The sequence below is a fragment of the Episyrphus balteatus genome, chromosome 2, assembly GCF_945859705.1.
Source record: "Episyrphus balteatus chromosome 2, idEpiBalt1.1, whole genome shotgun sequence".
Lineage (NCBI taxonomy): Eukaryota > Metazoa > Arthropoda > Insecta > Diptera > Syrphidae > Episyrphus > Episyrphus balteatus.
In genome coordinates, this window is record NC_079135.1 from 18,160,483 (window position 1) to 18,178,932 (window position 18,450).

The 18,450-nt window shown below is 34.9% G+C and overlaps 3 protein-coding genes across 3 annotated transcripts; 1 reads left to right on the plus strand and 2 right to left on the minus strand.

The window, feature by feature from the left end:
• The first annotated feature begins 2,715 nt into the window (after positions 1–2,715).
• LOC129909183 (zinc finger matrin-type protein 2) lies at positions 2,716–3,681 on the plus strand. The gene is made up of 2 exons (XM_055986193.1): positions 2,716–2,954; positions 3,014–3,681. Exons 1-2 carry the CDS (start codon positions 2,852–2,854, stop codon positions 3,487–3,489), a joined length of 579 nt encoding a protein of 192 aa, XP_055842168.1. The 5' UTR covers positions 2,716–2,851; the 3' UTR covers positions 3,490–3,681.
• On the minus strand, positions 3,638–6,478 carry LOC129909182 (uncharacterized). Its single transcript, XM_055986192.1, has 5 exons — positions 6,320–6,478; positions 5,998–6,265; positions 5,833–5,938; positions 3,809–3,929; positions 3,638–3,754 (listed from the first exon to the last, which is right to left on the minus strand). Exons 1-5 carry the CDS (start codon positions 6,449–6,451, stop codon positions 3,638–3,640), a joined length of 744 nt encoding a protein of 247 aa, XP_055842167.1. The 5' UTR covers positions 6,452–6,478.
• Positions 6,479–6,512: 34 nt separating this feature from the next.
• On the minus strand, positions 6,513–17,553 carry LOC129909184 (phosphatidylserine lipase ABHD16A). Its single transcript, XM_055986194.1, has 11 exons — positions 17,342–17,553; positions 17,217–17,270; positions 16,746–17,059; positions 9,477–9,646; positions 9,262–9,417; positions 9,103–9,200; positions 8,868–9,032; positions 7,232–7,413; positions 7,028–7,167; positions 6,842–6,966; positions 6,513–6,776 (listed from the first exon to the last, which is right to left on the minus strand). The coding sequence occupies exons 1-11, from the start codon at positions 17,405–17,407 to the stop codon at positions 6,666–6,668; spliced, it is 1,581 nt and encodes a 526-aa protein (XP_055842169.1). The 5' UTR covers positions 17,408–17,553; the 3' UTR covers positions 6,513–6,665.
• Between the last annotated feature and the right edge of the window lie 897 nt (positions 17,554–18,450).

Here is an 18,450-nt window from a genome sequence, read left to right on the forward strand (position 1 = left end):
AGATAAATGTCGATAGATAAATGTCGATAGATAAATGTCTCTAGATAAATGTCGATAGACAAATGTCGATAGTTATATGTGGATCGATAAATGTGGATGGATAAATGTGGATAGATAAATGTGGATAGATAAACGTCGATCGATAAATGTGGATGAATAAATGTCGATAGATAAATGTCTCTAAATAAATGTCGATAGACAAATAATGTCAATAGATATATGATAGATCGATAAATGTCGATAGATAAATGTGGATAGATAAATGTGGATAGATAAATGTGGATAGATAAATGTCGATAGATAAATGTCGATAGATAAATGTCGATAGATAAATGTGGATAGATAAATGTCGATAGATATATGTGGATCGATAAATGTGGATAGATAAATGTGGATAGATAAATGTGGATAGATAAATGTGGATCAATAAATGTCGATAGATAAATGTGGATACATAAATGTCGATAGACAAATGTCGATAGATAAATGTCGATAAATGTCTCTAGATAAATGTCGATAGACAAATGTCGATAGATATATGTGGATCGATAAATGTCGATAGATAAATGTGGATAGATAAATGTGGATCAATAAATGTCGATAGATAAATGTCTCTAGATAAATGTCGATAGATAAATGTGCCCTTAATTATGAAAGTGGACTAAGTCACTGCTAAAAATGGCATCAAATCTAGCCTAAAAATAATTATTATTTAAGAGGTAAAGTTTATTTGAAAGCGAAATTGCAGTATATAAACTTCTTTATTGCCCCTCTAGTGATTTCAGAAAAGAAATATAATTAAATCGTTATAAGAAAATTATTATGTAAGTTTTTCTTCAAACAATGCAAAAAGTGACTTAGTCCACTTTCATAATCATGGGCACAAATGTCTCTAGATAAATGTCGATAGATAAATGTCTCTAGATAAATGTCGATAGATAAATGTCGATAGATAAATGTCTCTAGATAAATAAGGATAGATAAATGTGGATAGATAAATGTCGATAGATAAACGTGGATAGATAAATGTCGATAGATAAATGTGGATAGATAAACGTCGATAATGTCTCTAGACAAATGTCTCTAGATAAATGTCTCTTGATAAATATCTCTCGATATCTATCGTTATTTATCTTGAGACATTTGTCTAGAGACATTTATATATCGACATTTATCTATCGACATTTATTGATCCACATACATCTATCGACATTTATCTAGAGACATTTATCTATCAACATTTATCTATCGACATTTATCTATCGACATTTATCTATCCACATTTATCTATCCACATTTATCTATCCACATTTATCTATCGACATTTATCTATCCACATTTATCTATCCACATTTATCTATCGACATTTATCGATCCACATTTATCTATCGACATTTATCTAGAGACACCCGACAAACAATTTTGGTTCTATAAAGCTTTACAGAGATGCAACTGTTGCTTCTGTAAAGCATTATAGAAGAAAAATTGTTAGTAGGGCATTTATCTATCGACATTTATCTATAGACGTTTATCTATCGAAATCTATCTATCCACATTTATCTATCCACATTTATCTATCCACATTTATCTATCCACATTTATCTATCCAGATTTATCTATCCACATTTATCTATCGACATTTATCGATCCACATATATCTATCGACATTTGTCTATCGACATTTATCTAGAGACATTTATCTATCGACATTTATCGTCGTAGAATTTTTAGTCGTAGAATTTTTGAAGAATTCGTGATCCTGATGAAAAGCAAGATCTCATGTAGTTGTTGTAATACGTGTTAATTAATGATCTATATGGATCAAGTGATAATAAGAAACGGCTAATGACTCGATCACATCAAACCTCCAAAAATGTTCTAAGTTAAGTTCAAATTGTTTACATGGAACGCATATAATTCCGATTTTTCGAAGGTCGATAATTCCTTTCTGTTTTTCTTTAAAGGCTCAACCAAACCAACGACGCGACGGTAGAAGAAAAAAAAGCTGATGACAGCCAAGTCCTCCCCACACCAAAAAGAGACTGCGTTTGTCCTTTTTCAGACAAAAATGCTTTCGTCAACGTTATTTGTGTCGTCTGCTTTCTTTGATTTGAAAGACCTGAATGACGACATAAAAAGAAGCCGGCACCGTTTTTTGTATGAAAAAAATTTCACATCTGAACGTCCACGTTCCGGTTTTGATTTCGTGTCATTAAAAAACACAGTCGGGAGGGGTTCTTTCCATTGGTCATCTTTGTAGTAGGACAGCATTTTGAGCTTTCCAAGGGAGCATTTTGTATGAGTACTCCAATTAGAATATAAATGTCTAAATATAATTTCAGCAGCATTTTTCTCGGCAGTTATCGATAATTTGGGAGAGCCCTTTATACGTATAATGAATCGGAGTTAAAAAATAGCCATTCTTTATAGAGAATCCACCTTGAGCGTATTAAAGAGATCAATATAGTGGATTTCACTGTAGAGAAATGAATAATTACATCACATCGATGACTAAATATTAAAGATGCCAATCAAATTGGAAAAAAATCTTCAGAACGACAACATCGATAAACTGAATATTTAATGTTATCGAATGAAAAATTTCAGTCTGTAACCACCTTTGGAATTTTCAAAACAAACACATCTAATTTGTTAAATAAAACATGGCAACTCTGTTTCCAAGGTTTCTGTCACAAAAAAAATGACACTAGCTGAAAACTTCAAAAATTCCAGATTAAACAATTAAAAAAAAGAAAATTACATTTTTCCTTAATTAAAACATATTTTTACTTATTATTTCTAAAATATAAAAGTTACCTTAACAAAAACTAGCCTTATTAAATAAAACACAATGGCATTACGTCCGGATGATCATCGGCGAAAATGGGACAAGGCCGAATATCAAAAACTAGCCCAGGAACGCTTGAAAGTTACAAAAGATCCACAAGAAGAAGGTAACTGATAAACTCTTAATAAAAGGATGTAATTATATACCTTGAATATTTCTCTATAGAACCTGTACAACGTGAGAATCTCAAACGTCGCGATTACAAAGTCGATTTAGATAGTAAATTAGGTAAAAGCGTTGTAATCAACAAAAACACACCAACCTCCCAATCGGGTGGTTATTATTGCAATGTTTGCGATTGTGTTGTCAAAGATTCTATCAATTTCCTTGATCACATCAATGGAAAAAAGCATCAACGTAATTTGGGTATGTCGATGAAAGTCGAACGAAGTACAGTGGATCAAGTTAAAGAACGCTTCCAACAAAATAAGAAAAAAATGGAAGAAAAGAAAAAAGACTACGAATTGGAGAAGAGATTACGTGAAGCCAAAGAAGAAGAAGAACGTTACAAGGAACACAAAAAGGAAAAGAGAAAAGATAGAAAACGAAAGGCCGAAGAGGATTTTAGTGCCGAAATGCCAGGTGATATCGCTGCCATTATGGGTTTCTCTGGATTTGGAGGATCCAAAAAAAATATATAAACAAAAACATATACAAAACAAAACTTGTGTTCTTTGTTTGGTTAAATTTTATTATGATTATCTGAATTAAAAACAATTACAAAAAATAGTTAAAAGAAAAATATAACTAGTTAAAAAAAATAGAAACTTAAAAAACTAGCGGTTTGTTTTAGAGGAGAAAAATAAATAACATCAAGTTTAGTAAAAAATTAATTTTGTGTCGCTTTGTTGAAGCGGACATTGGATCCTCTACCAGTGGTAATGACCGGGATACCTTACATTTTGACTGCAAATTTAATCCAAATAATTTAAATACTTATTTTCAAATTTATATCATCACCTTATATGGGAAGGCTTGTTGAAAAAGTTCAGTAGTAAATCCTCTTATAACAGCTGCTGGCTCCAGTCCACATAACATTGCAGTTCTTATGTAGTTGCAGTTTGTTATATCGTTGAGGGCTCTAAAATGACCAAGTAAAAGGCCATATTATTCACTCTGGATTTAGTTTGGATTTAAATTAATTTTAAACCTAGTCGCTCAAATAGGAATTTCATAAATCCAGGGATTTAATTTTTTGTTCTGATTAATTCACTCAAATAAATTATGTGATTACTCAATAATTTGTTTATATTTTGCATTTATCTTCATTTTTCCGTTTCAAAATACTTAAAAAAAAAAACAACTAAACACTTTGAAAATAAATTTTACATTTGTACGTTTTCAAGTTCCGGATAAATAAGGAAGTGGTTATTTTAATTTTAGGGTGTTTTTTTTTTTATTTAATATCTAGGTAGGTATGCAAGTATAGTTAGTAAGTTAGGTAGAATGGAAACTATTTTCAGTTACTATTTTAGGTTACCTAATATACTTACATATATTGATTTGGATTTTTAAAGTTGAACATGCCTCCATATTCATATTCAAGTAACAAATTGTAAAATGCTAGCTGACCTGGCAAAGAGCCAGGAATGAAGACCATTCTTAAGTCCTATAAGCGCTCATAATGTTGACTATTATTACTATAGGTGTGTTTTTTTGGCATTGCTATCCGTATCCGCTGCTGGCGTTTACATGCACTACAAAAATAAAACGCAGCTGCCGATAGGAATACAAGCTAAACCAAGCTGCGGATAGAATTTTGACGAAGTGTATAAGTTTCCGTTTTCCTTTCTCTTGGTGTGTGCATATAAATTTTTCATCATTTGCCAAAAAAAAAAAACGCCTTATGTAAGTTATGAGTGCTGATTGAATACCGACCTTAGTCACCTATGTTAAATATTTTTTCCTGGAGTGGAATCGACTAACATCATGTAAGCCGATTTCGCCTTGCTCAATTTCGTACACTTACATAAAAAAAAAAAACAACAAAAAACTTGCCCTTTTCCTGACTTACAAGAAAAAAAAAATGATCCCAAAAAAATCATTTTTGATGATTGAATACAAAAGGTGCAACTGTCTTATTTAAGAAAATAAGAAGACAATGGCTGTTATGCAAAAAAAAGAGCTTAAGCTCTATCTCACTTTTCAGTACATTTTCTAGAGATTTATCTCAAAAAATTGTACTGAAAAGTGAGATAAGAGCTTAAGCTCACTTTTATTGCATACGACCCAATGAATCAATTAAAAAAATGTATTTTACTGAATTAATATTAAAATGTTTCAAAGTTCAAAGATTTAACACCCACTCTCTATTATATTTAAAGTCGCCATTCAAAATATAAAAATCTGTCTACTCGCATACAGATTTTAAAATGTTCCCGTTTTAAATGGCGAATTTAATAATGGATGATTAAATTGGACCTAAGAGTGCCTTTTTTCCGATTTTACAGGCCCACTTAAATTTTGTTGCAACTTGATTTTTATTTTTTGTTTCTGAGCTAAGGCAACTTGAAATATCCCACTTTCCCGTAAAACACGTTAATTAAATCCCACTTTGCTCCAAAAATAAAAAACACGCCCACTGTTCTATGTCACTTTTAACCCAAACAACTACCGACTTCAAATTTCGTAATTTAATTTTTTTTATATGAGCTTCATATTATTAGATAAGTTGTTGTATTTGAGAGTGGAATAAGTCACATTTTGCTTTGTTTACAAAAAATCAGAAACAAAAATTTTAATCTCATCACAAAAGTAAGCTATTTCTAACAAACAGCAAGTGTGTTTAGCTTATTGTCAGGTGTTCGTATTTTAATGGTCATCTCAATTCATAGTGGAAACAAAATTAGTCCTCAGCTAAATTTTGCTAAAATCAAAAGCTTGTTTTCGAAATATTGCAAAACTACCGTTACTTTTTCCACATTTTCAAATATTGATCACATAAATTTTGGTCTCTTAAAACATTCTAAAGCAATCATACTTACTGACAACGCAGTGTATCGTTAATATTTTCATACCAATCTGGTGCCCCTTCGCAATCAAGAAATTCTTCTCGCAATTCAGGTAAACAGTCTCCAATTTTGTCTATTTCTAAAGAATAATATACCTAATCAAGGTATCGAATTAAAAAAACAACTGAACAAATTTACTTTTTTTCAACCGACTATCACCCTGACAAATACTTGCATCAAAAAATTTGACTGTCTTCAAAAGTTTCATATAAAGATTCTCAGAATTCAATGGTATGCATCCTGTTTGGGTTTTGTTGATTTTCTCCATTGCTTCCGATAAATTCTTACAAGTTTCTTGCAGAGAATCTGTAGTTAAAAGCATTAAAACACGTTCGGGACTAACAATATACATTTTAGCTAGTTGTAACATTATTTGATTTTCATCACACATTTCTTTTGGAATTTTCTAAAACAAACAATTCTAAAAAATAATCTTTAAAGTAAAAGTATGTGCACTTACTGCTTCTGAGCATTCGTTATCCTTATCGTCCACCAAATTTGATACATAAGTGCTAAAGTAGGATAAATCAACAAAACTGTAAGCACTTCTCATGGTTGAAAAAATTATAATAAAAAATAAAAATAAATTCATGTCTGCTATAAACAAAACTTTTGACAAAGTTCGATTTTTGTTTGTTTTTGTTTTAAATAATTTGTATTTTATTTAAGGTTTTTTTTTCTATATCTAAATAAATAATCATTTTTTTGTAAAGTGCCCAAACAAACACTTTTTTATGTGTATCCAGCCCATTTTAAATGTTCATTTTGTAAGTTCAATATTTATATATTCTTGGACAGTATAGAGTTTAGGTAAAGACAAACCCATTTTCAGTAGGAATGTCCCATGGAATGGTAAAGTAATCATCGGGTAGAGGTGTGCAATGTGTTGATTTGTAATCTCGGAAATGCTTTTTCAACTAAAAATTAACAACAAATCATCATAAATCATAGTTTAACACATAATAAATAAGATTAAATTTACCAAAAATTCAGCCATTTGAGTACGGACTTCGGCACTGTAATCTTCACCAATTGCCATGGGAAAAGTTTTTCCCTTATCAGAAGCGTAGGTTATTAAACGACTCATACATACATCATCATTACTCGCTAAAATTTTAATCAATATTTAATTAAATCAATTAAAAATAAAATTTGCAAGTATACAAACCATTGGCATTTGAATCAATAGGTTTTGTTAGTAAATTCTTAACCCTGGTTAATTGTTGGGATTGAAAGATATTTGGATAACGATATTTTAATAAACCAAGAAGTAAGAAGTTTCCACGATTTGTCTCAATGCGATTGTCTCTGTAAAATAATTAAATTTGATTAATGTTGATTGAATATTGTTGAAGAATATGAATTTTCTCACTCTGCAATAATTTCGTCTTCAGTACGACGAATAAGTAAAACTGGACCACCGTAATCCATTAACATTTCAGAATTATGCAAATTAACATATTCTCGAATGGCAAGTCTTACAATACCTGAAAGACTAGCAGGCATGCGGGGTGTAGCAAGGTGTAGCACATCATCAAATGTAGCATCCAAAATCTTTAAAAAAAAAATATATATATATTGCAATTATAGTTTAATAGTTAACTCAAGATTCTCAAAAAATATGGTTAATGGTCTAGGAATCATAACTCCTATACAATTAAACCAAACAATTTGGGAGCATTAATACAATTGAGCAGACTTTTGCTTAAAATGGAAGAGGGTTTTTCTAATTTATTGAAGAACTTTCTCAAGTGGTGTTATCAAGGAGTTTATTTTTAGGACCCCTTTTTTTCTGGGTATACATAAGTCGTTCGTATTAACAAGGTGGAGAATATCATGTATGGATCACCGATTCGGTTAATTTTCGCTAGCAAACAAAAATCAAACAGTGCACCGTGGTTGTTCGATTGTAAGTCTGACTCGAGACTGGTTCAATCGATTCCGTCGGGTTGGCCTCGAAAAATCACCCGGTTTTGAATTGTTCCATTTTTGCTACTCCATTTGAATCTGCGTGTGACAGCGGTTTTTTTTACTTTGCAAAGGTATTGAATGCATGATACTACCTTTTTTTAGCGTTATAAAAAGGGGAAGAGTTTATAAGAAGCCGATGCACATTTGTTTTCTAGTTCTGAACATTGAACGCATTCTCATAGGACGAATAAAGAAAAAATCTCTGTACTTGACAGTATGCCCGTAATTCGGCGCAGTGCAAAAAAGTTGAAATGTTTCAGCAGAGAAATGCAAGCTATTTCATTTGAACATTTTTTTAAAATACCAAAAAATGTGGATACATGCATGATACATAACGGAGGTGCTCAAGAGATGAGATTGTATCTGTAATGGATAATTTTAAAAACTCTATTTTTAATTCTGTGCAAATTCATAGGTGAAGTGGGTCTAAGTAGCACTTTCCCAGATATGGGAATTGTACTCGAGCTTTGGGCGAATGTATGCTTTAAAAATTGTAGCTAGTTGAGAAGCAGGAAACACCTTCATAGGAAACGCATTTTCAAATTTTTTTGGCAAAATCAAATATGTGCTCTTTATACAGAAGGTGGACAGTGGCTTCGTTTTAACTATAGTAAGGAGCATTACAAAAAAATGAGAAGAGTCGTTTATATTCAGAGTTGAATCCATCCAATACAACTTGAGTTGAACGGTTCGAAAGGTAAATTATAATCCAACGAAGAAGAGATTGATCAATGCAAGCCATTTTGATAAGAGAGCTTGGTGATCAAATGCTTTTGAAATATCAAGCGCAATAATCTTACTTTCTCCAAACTATGTAAAAATTTTGTCACTGTTAGGTGAGATAAACCGTCAAATCATCAGTGGACCTATTGCAAAGAAAGACTTACTCCTATTAATAAAGAAACTTCCGTGCTTCTTTAGCTGGAAATTAATCAGCGTTTCTATGACTTTGAAAATAAGGGACGTATTTAAGTGCAATCGTATGACAGTTGAAGGGATAGTAAGTTTTGCCTTTTTATTTTTAGTTGAATACTTACGATTCCTTTAATCTCTGGGTACTGAGTAGCGGCATAAATCGAACTGTATCCACCAATGCTCCAGCCAAAGAATAAAATATTTTCAACAGCGAATCCCAATTTATGTATAGCAAATTGAACAACTGCATCGATGGCATTTTTGTCTTGTTCAGGGAAAGGTTGTCCCTAAAAATAAATAAATTTATAAGAAAATTAATTAATTCAAACAGAATCTTTTAAATTTATGTCAACATACAGTGCTTCCTTCAAAGCCAGGATGATTCCAACCCAAAACTGAATATTTAAGTGACAATGGTGTAGCCATAATGCCAATTTCATAAAATCCAGCATTTCCTACAAAATAATGAAGTAAGACATTTTTACGAAATTGTAGGTTAATATTTTTAAAGCTTACCTTCCGAGCATATAACAATGGTCTTGCCATTTGTACTCTTATTACGATTATCTACAAATACAGTATCAATGTCATTGCGATCTACAGTTTTAACCTTGTAACGCATTCCATGTTCCTCTTCGATAAGTTTTGCCCGACCAGCAACTAACATTGGCCCTAAACAACAAAACAGACAATTAATAAATGGCTTTAATAAACTTAGTTCAAAAGCTTACTCAAATAGCTTTGCAATAGCTTAACTGAACCAGGATAGATCATCCTTATGCCGAAAGTATGAATTGCAATATAAGCTGCAATTTCACAGGGCAAAGATGAAAACCAAAAAGGCTTCTGACGTGGAGCCCTCTTTGAGGCAGCTGTTGATATTTTCTTACCATCATCACCACTATAAACGAAATCAGATATGAAGTATTCAAAAAGGGCTCCGCGAAATTAGACTCCAGGAAATAAGGCGCCAAAAAAATACACACGAAACAACAAAAATGAAATTTCTCAAATGTTGGGGTGTTGTTTCATTTTTTGGGGCCTTGAAATAAGACCCCCATGAAATAAGTCCCCAACACTAATTTTGGGGCTTACTTTGAATTTATTTTAAAAGCAATTTGGGCCTTATTCTATTTTTCATATTTCATAATTAACATGAAAATGCTAAAATGCTATATTGTCTTTCAAAAAAACTTTGGTGAAATCCCACTTTTTAAGGACCCAGAATTGGCAAATACCACTTATTGTGGACTCCCTGATGGATTGCAGCACGATCTTAACATTGACAAGCATTCTGTTACTTACTAATGGTTTTCAATGTAAACAGAAAAAAAAATCATTAGTAGGTAACAGAATAGCTGCAGAGATCAGAAATAAATTTCAACCTTTTGAAAGGTTTTTTAATAACTCATATTTGTTGCCATTTTCAATAAAGGTCATAAAATAACCTTTGTTAAAAAAAAAGAAAACATTCGGTCAAGGTCTGAGAGAAACATTTATTTTGTATTTTTTCATGTTTCGCTCAACCAGTGAGAGAAAAAAATAAATCTCATCTGCAAATGTATCAATCGGTCTCCTGAAATATTCGAAATTGCATTGGTTGTGCTTGTCGTGCCAGTTACTCAAATCACAGTCGAAAGGACATTTTCATCCTTACATTTTAAGCGAAAAGATATATAATCTTGGGTCAAAGGTCTTTGATACTCTATTATTAGTTTAACTTAATACATAAACTAAAAGAAAACATCTTTTTTGCTAAATAAAGACATTTTTTGCATATTCGACATTTTCCTTTGAATTAACCATTTTTGATTTATTTTCAGTTAAAATCGTTAAAGGTTGACCTTTTCAAATTTCTTTTTTGTAAAAATCTCAATCATAGATATATTTTACAAAATAAATCTCAACCGTAACCGAGATCTATTTAAAAGTAAATCTCAACCTTAACCGAAATCTATTTAAAGTAATGTGGTAACTCTCAGAGAAAATCCAATTGAAAATAAAGGTTGACTGTTATTTCTGGTCTCTGAATCCAGAACATCCTTGGAGAACAAATTTAAAAGTTCCGTCAATAAAGATGGTTCTGTTGGTTTGGGATGATATTACATTATCTAAAATAAAGTTAACTCTTTCCGAGGCAATGGTATAAAAATCGTACCACCAATTTTAACATTTTTTTCAAGCTTTTATGTGCTATGGTAATAAATTAATACCACCTTATTTCTATGTAAGTCGAATCAAATGGCGCAAAATTTTTAAACGATTAAGTAAATTTCTAGAGCGATTTTAGTTTTCCCCCCCAGGTTTTCGCCTTGTCGTGGCGGGGGGGCTTACGTTTGACTCTCCAACAATCCAGTTGCAGAGCCTTACAACCAAGAAAACCAAAAAAACGCAGGGATGTTTATCTAAATAAAAAATCATGGAAAACAAAAGTTTACAAGAAAATGAAATTCGAGTGGGGATATACACTCAAGTGTCGGCAGAAGTCACGGCTGCCGGCGAGGGCTTGGCTTCGCAAGAAGCTAAGTCGCCAGTGACAACTGTAAACAATGAAAAGCAAGAGCTAAAAAGACAGAAGGCCGTCATTTTGTCAGTAGATCAACTTCCTGACCTAGATAGGTTAACTATCGATGGTTTGAAATCCCCGAACGGACCTCCTTCTATAGGTAGTCAAACGGAGGATGAGCTACTGGAAGACCCGAGTCAAAAAGACACTACGCTTAAGTCTGCTGAACACCTCCAAGAATCGAGGAAGCGCAGGAGCTACAGATGTTCTAAAAGATTCGTGAGAGCCACTGAAAGCAAAGATCCTTCCACTCTCAGTGCGAGGGACAAGGCTCTTGTTAAAAAGCATAAAAAGCTGATAAGGTCCTACGAACGTAAGGCAGGGATTGCCACTACACCCGTAGACCCCTCTCAGCAAAAAGATAACAAAAAGTCTGAGAGCAAAGGAGTTGATGCTGCCACATCTAGGTCGGCCCCTAAAAAGGTTGACTGTGAGCAGGCTGGTATTAGCTCTAATGCTCGAAAAGGCGCAGAGAAAGATCAGACGACGACCAACAAGAAACTGCCCTCTAATGTTACAAACAGTAAAACGCAAGTAGGCAACTCTTCTAGGACGAAGTCTGGAGCAACAAAAAGAGATAGGTCGGAGGAGACAGCCAATACTGACGGTGTCAAAAAATTGAAAACCAACAGCTTCGACACTACCCCGATCGATCTACAAGCAGCCATAATAAGTCGAGACAACCCTGATGGGAAAATCTCGGCGGAACATTGGCTACTTGTGGAAAATGAGATCCTCAAAGCGATGATGGCGTTACCCGAAAACGATAGTCCTGCGAACTATATCTTCGACGGCGCTGGATGGCGAAAGGGAGTTAAAGTGGTCTGCTGTGGTGATCGGAAAACAAGAGACTTCCTTTCCAACATAATCGCCAAATGTGGCGAACTGTGGGAAGGGGCGTCTCTTGAAATCGTTCCCGTGACAGCTATACCACTTCGCCAGCAGATCAACATATGGATCCCACCTCCTGCATGTCACGAGGATGCGGACATAATCAAACTGCTAAAGAGACAGAACATAGAAATACCCGTAGGGGAGTGGAGGCTCATCAAATCTAAGGTGAGCCATAGCGGAGTAGGGAAAGACCTCTTGTTCGCGGTGGATGAGAACTCTGACCTCCTGCTAAAAACGAAAGGAGACGTGCTGAAGTACGGTATTGGCACCGTAAAGGTAAGAAGGCATGAAAGCAAAGGGGAGCCAAAAGCTGCTGGTGGTGCAAATCAACTTGCATCACGCTAAAGCAGCGACTCACGACCTAATGCTCTTCATGTCTCAAAATAACGTGGATGTGGCCTTGATCCAAGAACCATGGATCTGTAAGAACCAGGTAAATGGATTAAGGTCAAAATACTATAACCTTTTTCATTCCACGTCTGAAGTAGGTAAAGTAAGAAGTTGTATTTTAACCAAAAAGTCAATTAACGCTTTCTTTTTATCTAGGTACAGCAACAATGATAACGCGGCAATCAGCGTTGAATCTAAGGAAGGCAACTTCATCTTAACGTCGACGTACATGCCATACGAGGAGGAGAGCCCACCATCAAAAACAGTCCGGGAGCTTGTGGATTATTCCACGGTAAATGGAACACCTTTGGTGATGGGATGTGATGCCAACGCCCATCATACACAATGGGGTGGTAATGACATCAATAAAAGAGGTGAGTCAATTTTTGAATACATTCTTTGTTCTAACATGACGATATGTAATAGGGGTAATCACCCAACATTCCGAAACAAAAACAGAGAAGAAATTCTAGATCTGACTCTTATGAGCAATAATGAGAAAATTTCGATAGGAGATTGGAGAGTTTCTCCAGAGGAATCCTTTTCGGATCACTTTAGAATACTCTTCACCCTAGACAGAAATTTAATAGATATCAAGCCTTACAGAAACCCAACTAGAACAAATTGGATAGAGTATACAAAATGGCTGAATGAGCATATCGACCCTCCAAGGGAAAAAACGCTTGTAAACACATCAGCCATCGATAATACCGTCCTAATCCTTACTAGTAAAATGAAAAAATCTTTTGAAAAACACTGTCCCCTATCTCGTTGCACAAAACCCACTAACCCACCATGGTGGAACAGTGAGCTAAAGGAACACAGAACAGAGGTCAGAAAACTTTTCAATAGAGCAAAAATGAGTAAATTAGAGAGTGACATGAATTCATACAGAGCCAAACTTAACCTTTATACCAAAGAACTGAGGAAGGCTAAAAGGGATTCATGGGCTAGGCACTGCGAATCCATTGAGAACACAAGTGAGGCGGCTAGGCTTCGTAAAGTCCTTGCTTCTAACCCCACGACACCGGGTTACATTAAGCATCCTGATGGATCATGGTCGAACTCGAGCCAAGAAACACTTGAACTCTTTATGGAAACACACTTCCCTGGCTGTAAAAATACCGATATTCCTGGTTCCAAGCAATCGAACCTGCTTGAATCCACACACCAAGAATTAAACATAGAACAGATTATTACAGAGCAGAAGATTATCTGGGCAATCAACTCGTTTAAACCCTATAAATCTGCTGGACCAGATGAGATAATTCCAGCTTTTCTTCAAAACGCTTTAAATGTAATAGCACCATGGCTTAGGGTTATTTTCACTAGTTGTATTAAACTTAGATACGTCCCTATGAGTTGGAGAAAAGTTAAAGTGGTCTTTATTCCAAAAGCTGGAAAACCGACACACTCAACTGCAAAAGATTATAGACCAATAAGTCTTTCCTCGTTTCTCCTTAAGACACTGGAAAGAATCATTGATCTGCATATTAGGGAACTTCTCAATTCTAACAACCTTTGCAACTACCAACACGCTTACCTTAAAGGCAAGTCAGTGGAAACCGCATTGCACGAGGTAGTTTCTCATATTGAGAAAAGTCTTGAAAACAAGGAACATACACTAGCAGCATTTTTAGATATTGAAGGAGCGTTTAACAACGTTAACACAGAATCAATAAAATACTGTCTAGTCGATATTGGAGTTGATTCAGTTTTAGTAGACTGGATCCATACAATGTTAAATGGCAGAATCATTTACTCACAATTGGGAAATAGTACTGTAGAGAAAACAGTAACTAGGGGTACTCCACAAGGAGGGGTTCTTTCGCCTCTCCTTTGGATCCTTGTGGTTAACAAAATTCTTACAAAACTTAAAAGTCAAGGTATAAAAATAGTAGCTTATGCAGATGACATAGTAGTTCTGATAACAGGTAAGTTTCTTACCACCATCGGAGACATTATGGAACGCGCACTCAAAGAAATATCTTCTTGGGCAGCACAAAATGGTCTTGGGGTTAACCCCACTAAAACAGAATTGGTTCTGTTCACGAAGAAAAGGAAACAAGGGGACTTTAATCCTCCTAAACTTGATGATATTCCTCTGATACTTTCCAAAGAAGCTAAATATCTTGGAGTAATCCTAGATTCCAAGCTTACATGGAAACGTAACACCGAAGAAAGAATGAAAAAAGCACTATGCGCTTTCTACACTTGCAAAAAAACCTTTGGTGCACGATGGGGTATGCGACCTCAAGTCATCCAATGGATGTATACGGCGATTATTCGCCCCATACTTACCTATGGTTCGATCGTATGGTGGGAAGCTGTTGAGAAATCAAGCTATCTCAAGAACCTTAACAAAGTACAGAGATTAGCGTGTATAGGGATTACAGGGGCACAAAGGTCTACGCCACAAGCAGGTTTAGAAATGATCTTGGACCTTCCAGTCCTGGACGAGTTCATAAGATGCACGGCAGCCAAAAGCGCACTTCGATTAAAAGAACTGGGCTACTGGAAGCAAAACACTTATGGTCATGGGTCTATCATGCAAAGATACGACACAGTTCCTGGATTGGAAGCGACTACAGATTACATTCCACCCTTGACAGATTTCAATAAAAAATTTTCCATTTTAATACCAGAAAGAAAAGGATGGGATCACAATTCGCTTATCAGCAAACAAGGAATACCCTTCTACACTGATGGTTCAAAAATGGAATCAGGAACAGGAGCTGGGGTGTTCTGCAAACCTCTCAATATTAGAGAATCATTCAGACTCCCAGACGATTGTAGTGTCTTTCAGGCTGAAATTTTTGCTATAGAGAAAGCGGCAGAATTGGTACTCAAAGAAAAACTAATCTCCTCGGAGATTACATTCTTTGTGGACAGTCAGGCTGCTATCAAAGCTCTAGACAGTGAGACAATAAGATCCAAGGCGGTTTTAAACTGCAGGAAAAGAATCAATAGTATTTGCTACACTAACCAAGTTAAACTCTGCTGGGTTCCTGGACATAGCAAAATAGAAGGGAATGAAATAGTGGATGAACTAGCTAGGTTAGGCTCAGCATCAAATGAGAATATTAGCATCCAATTAGCAAAGGGACCAGATATCCCTATCGGTGTGCTCAAAAGGAGAATAGACCTATTGACTAGAGAACAAATCAATAACACCTGGAAAACTAGGGACGATTGCATTATTTCTAGAAGTTTATGGCCCAAAACCAATGAAAAAGAAACTCGGTATTTATTATCCCTGAGCAAAAAGAACATTAGAGTCTTGATAGGTGTACTAACGGGTCATTGTGCCATTGGCACAATGGCTATTAGAATGGGTGTATTTGCACCTGATTTCTGTAGGAGCTGTCAAGATGTAGAGGAGATAGAATCCATTAAACACCTGCTCTGCGAATGTCCAAACCTCCAAACAAACCGACTTCGTTTCTTTGGAACGAGGTTCGTGGATGAACTGGACGATCTAGCGCAGGTACCAATGGCTAACATGAGAAAATTTATTGAGAGTACAGGATGGTTCGTTAATGAGCCAGTCTTTGTAAACCGATAGACCAGTTTAGGAACATCATTGCGATTTTTAAAATAAGAGGGTATCACAATGGACCAACAGGCCCCCGTGTATGCAACAGCTTAGCTGTGCACCACCCTATTAACCTAACCCTAACCTAACCTAGTAAGTTACTAAGCCAAAAAGCATACGGATTTTTAATATAGTAACTTACTAAATGGCTTTAGAAATTTACTAAATCGTTTAAAATTTTGCGCTTATGTCTTCAATAAAACAAATGTACACAGAAATGTGGTATTAATTTAATACTTTTGCACATTAAAGCTTGAATAAATGCTAAAAAAAAGGTGCTACGATTTTTATACCACTGCCCCGGAAAGAGTAAATTGGGAAAAAGAAAAATTGGGGTTTTATTTCATTTTTCCAAAAAAGCTCAAAACATGTTGGGGCTTACTTTCATTTATTTTTGGGGCATTTTTCATTTCAATGTGGCCTTATTTAATTAGTGCATAGTTTAATTATGACAAAATACACCAATTGGGGATCTTATTTCATTTATTTTTTTGGGGCCTTATTTCCTGATGCTTAATTTCGAGGAGCCTTCAAAAAGCTACAATCTAAACCTACTATTGAAGATTAAGAACATCAAAATCAACAGTCCAATGTTTAAAGTCAAAATCAAATAATCTCAACGATTTTTTGGCATCTTCCGAATTATTTGATGATTTAGCTTGTTCCAGTGCTTTGACCAATTTATTGTACGAACGAGACTGTGACCTGCCAATGCCTCGCATGCACATGGACAAAACTACAATGATACCAATACTTGTAGTGAATTTAGCCAATGAAGAAATTGAATCGGCAACAAGATAACCACGACGATACAGGAATGTAACGATAAGTGGTGATGAATAATATCCAATGTTCCACATCATGGAAAGCTAATTTTTATAGAAATGTGTGATTTTATGCATGTCACACACAAAATAAGTAAAGAAAAATAAACAAAAATTCATTACGACATCAAAACATTCAAATCGACATAAAGTATAAATACATTTTTGAGAACAAAATCGATATTATAAAATATTGGCTTACAGTAGAAAGAATTTGATCTCCGAATTTTTCCAAGCCTCCAGGTTCGTACATTTTCTACAAAAAGTAGAAGAAGAAGAGGTAATTTTATAAGGAAATAGTTTTTTGAGTGGATTGTAATTTTTTACCTGAAGAGAACCCATTCCATATTCCATAAATAATTTTGGTGCAAAAACATAACTTAAGATAGTCATTTTGTCAATTTTGTTGGGAAGATGATTTACTTTTTTTTTGTAATTTTTGAATGAAAAATTATTTATTTTTTAGTTCGATCTTCCGCAAAAAACCACTAGTTTCCTCGTCGTCTACCTATTTTGCTTTCCCTTTTCTTTTCTCAAAAAAAAAATGACATGAAATGTCAAAAAATAATGTGACAGAACTACCTTATCGATAATGAGAAAAATATGCAACTCAGCGGGGAGTGTTCATAAATACGATCCGTTGAAAAAAAGGATGAAAATTAAAAGCTTTAGCTTTGGTTTAAGTTATGTTTTTTACCGGTAGAGAGTAAAATAAGAGATAGAGCATTGAGGCTTTAACTAGATTCAACACTTTTTGAAAAAGTACAAAAGTAAAAATATTTTTTTATGAATAAAGGCTTGGCCACACCGGAGGGTACGCGGTAGCGGTACGGGTAGCGGCAACGATATTTGTATTACAAAAATTCCACACCCGAACGTTGATGTGTCAGTTTGGAATTTTTTCCATACAAATACCCGTACCGTTACCTGTACCTCTACCGCGTACCCTCCGGTGTGGCCAAACCTTAAAGGCTTGGCCACACCGGAGGGTACGCGGTAGCGGTACGGGTAGCGGCAACGATATTTGTATTTAAAAATTTCCACACCCGAACGTTGATGTGTCAGTTTGGAATTTTTTCCATACAAATACCCGTACCGTTACCTGTACCTCTACCGCATACCCTCCAGTGTGGCCAAGCCTTTAGGTATTTAAGTACAGTAAAAGCCAGTTGTATAGACGTTTGTCAGCCTCGGGTCAGGATTTCGATTCTGTGGATTAGCTGTGGATCAAGTTCGGTTCAAGCATGACCGATTCCAAAAGATAAAAGTTGCTGAACCAACATTGAATATTTGCCCTAAGAGCCAGTTGTACAAACGTGGTTCTGCCTTGGTGCAAGAATTTAACTTGCTGATTTCGGCCGTCTAGCTGTGATTCAACTTCGTCCAAGCATGGAATTGGCTAATTTAACATATATACTCATTGAACCGGTGCTAAA

Excerpts from the sequence above, each read along its gene's own strand:
- LOC129909182 (XM_055986192.1), bottom strand. The coding sequence starts at position 6,451 with ATGAATTTATTTTTATTTTTTATTATAATTTTTTCAACCATGAGAAGT. Across the intron at positions 6,266-6,319 it reads ATAACGAATGCTCAGAAGCA|AAAATTCCAAAAGAAATGTG; the intron begins GTAAGTGCACAT and ends TGTTTGTTTTAG. Across the intron at positions 3,930-5,832 it reads AACGATACACTGCGTTGTCA|AGCCCTCAACGATATAACAA; the intron begins GTAAGTATGATT and ends TGGTCATTTTAG.
- LOC129909183 (XM_055986193.1), top strand. The coding sequence starts at position 2,852 with ATGGCATTACGTCCGGATGATCATCGGCGAAAATGGGACAAGGCCGAA. Across the intron at positions 2,955-3,013 it reads AAAAGATCCACAAGAAGAAG|AACCTGTACAACGTGAGAAT; the intron begins GTAACTGATAAA and ends ATTTCTCTATAG.
- LOC129909184 (XM_055986194.1), bottom strand. The coding sequence starts at position 17,407 with ATGACTATCTTAAGTTATGTTTTTGCACCAAAATTATTTATGGAATAT. Across the intron at positions 9,647-16,745 it reads GATGTTCTTAATCTTCAATA|TGGTGATGATGGTAAGAAAA; the intron begins GTAGGTTTAGAT and ends TTTCGTTTATAG. Across the intron at positions 9,418-9,476 it reads GCTATTGCAAAGCTATTTGA|GGCCAATGTTAGTTGCTGGT; the intron begins GTAAGCTTTTGA and ends TTTGTTGTTTAG.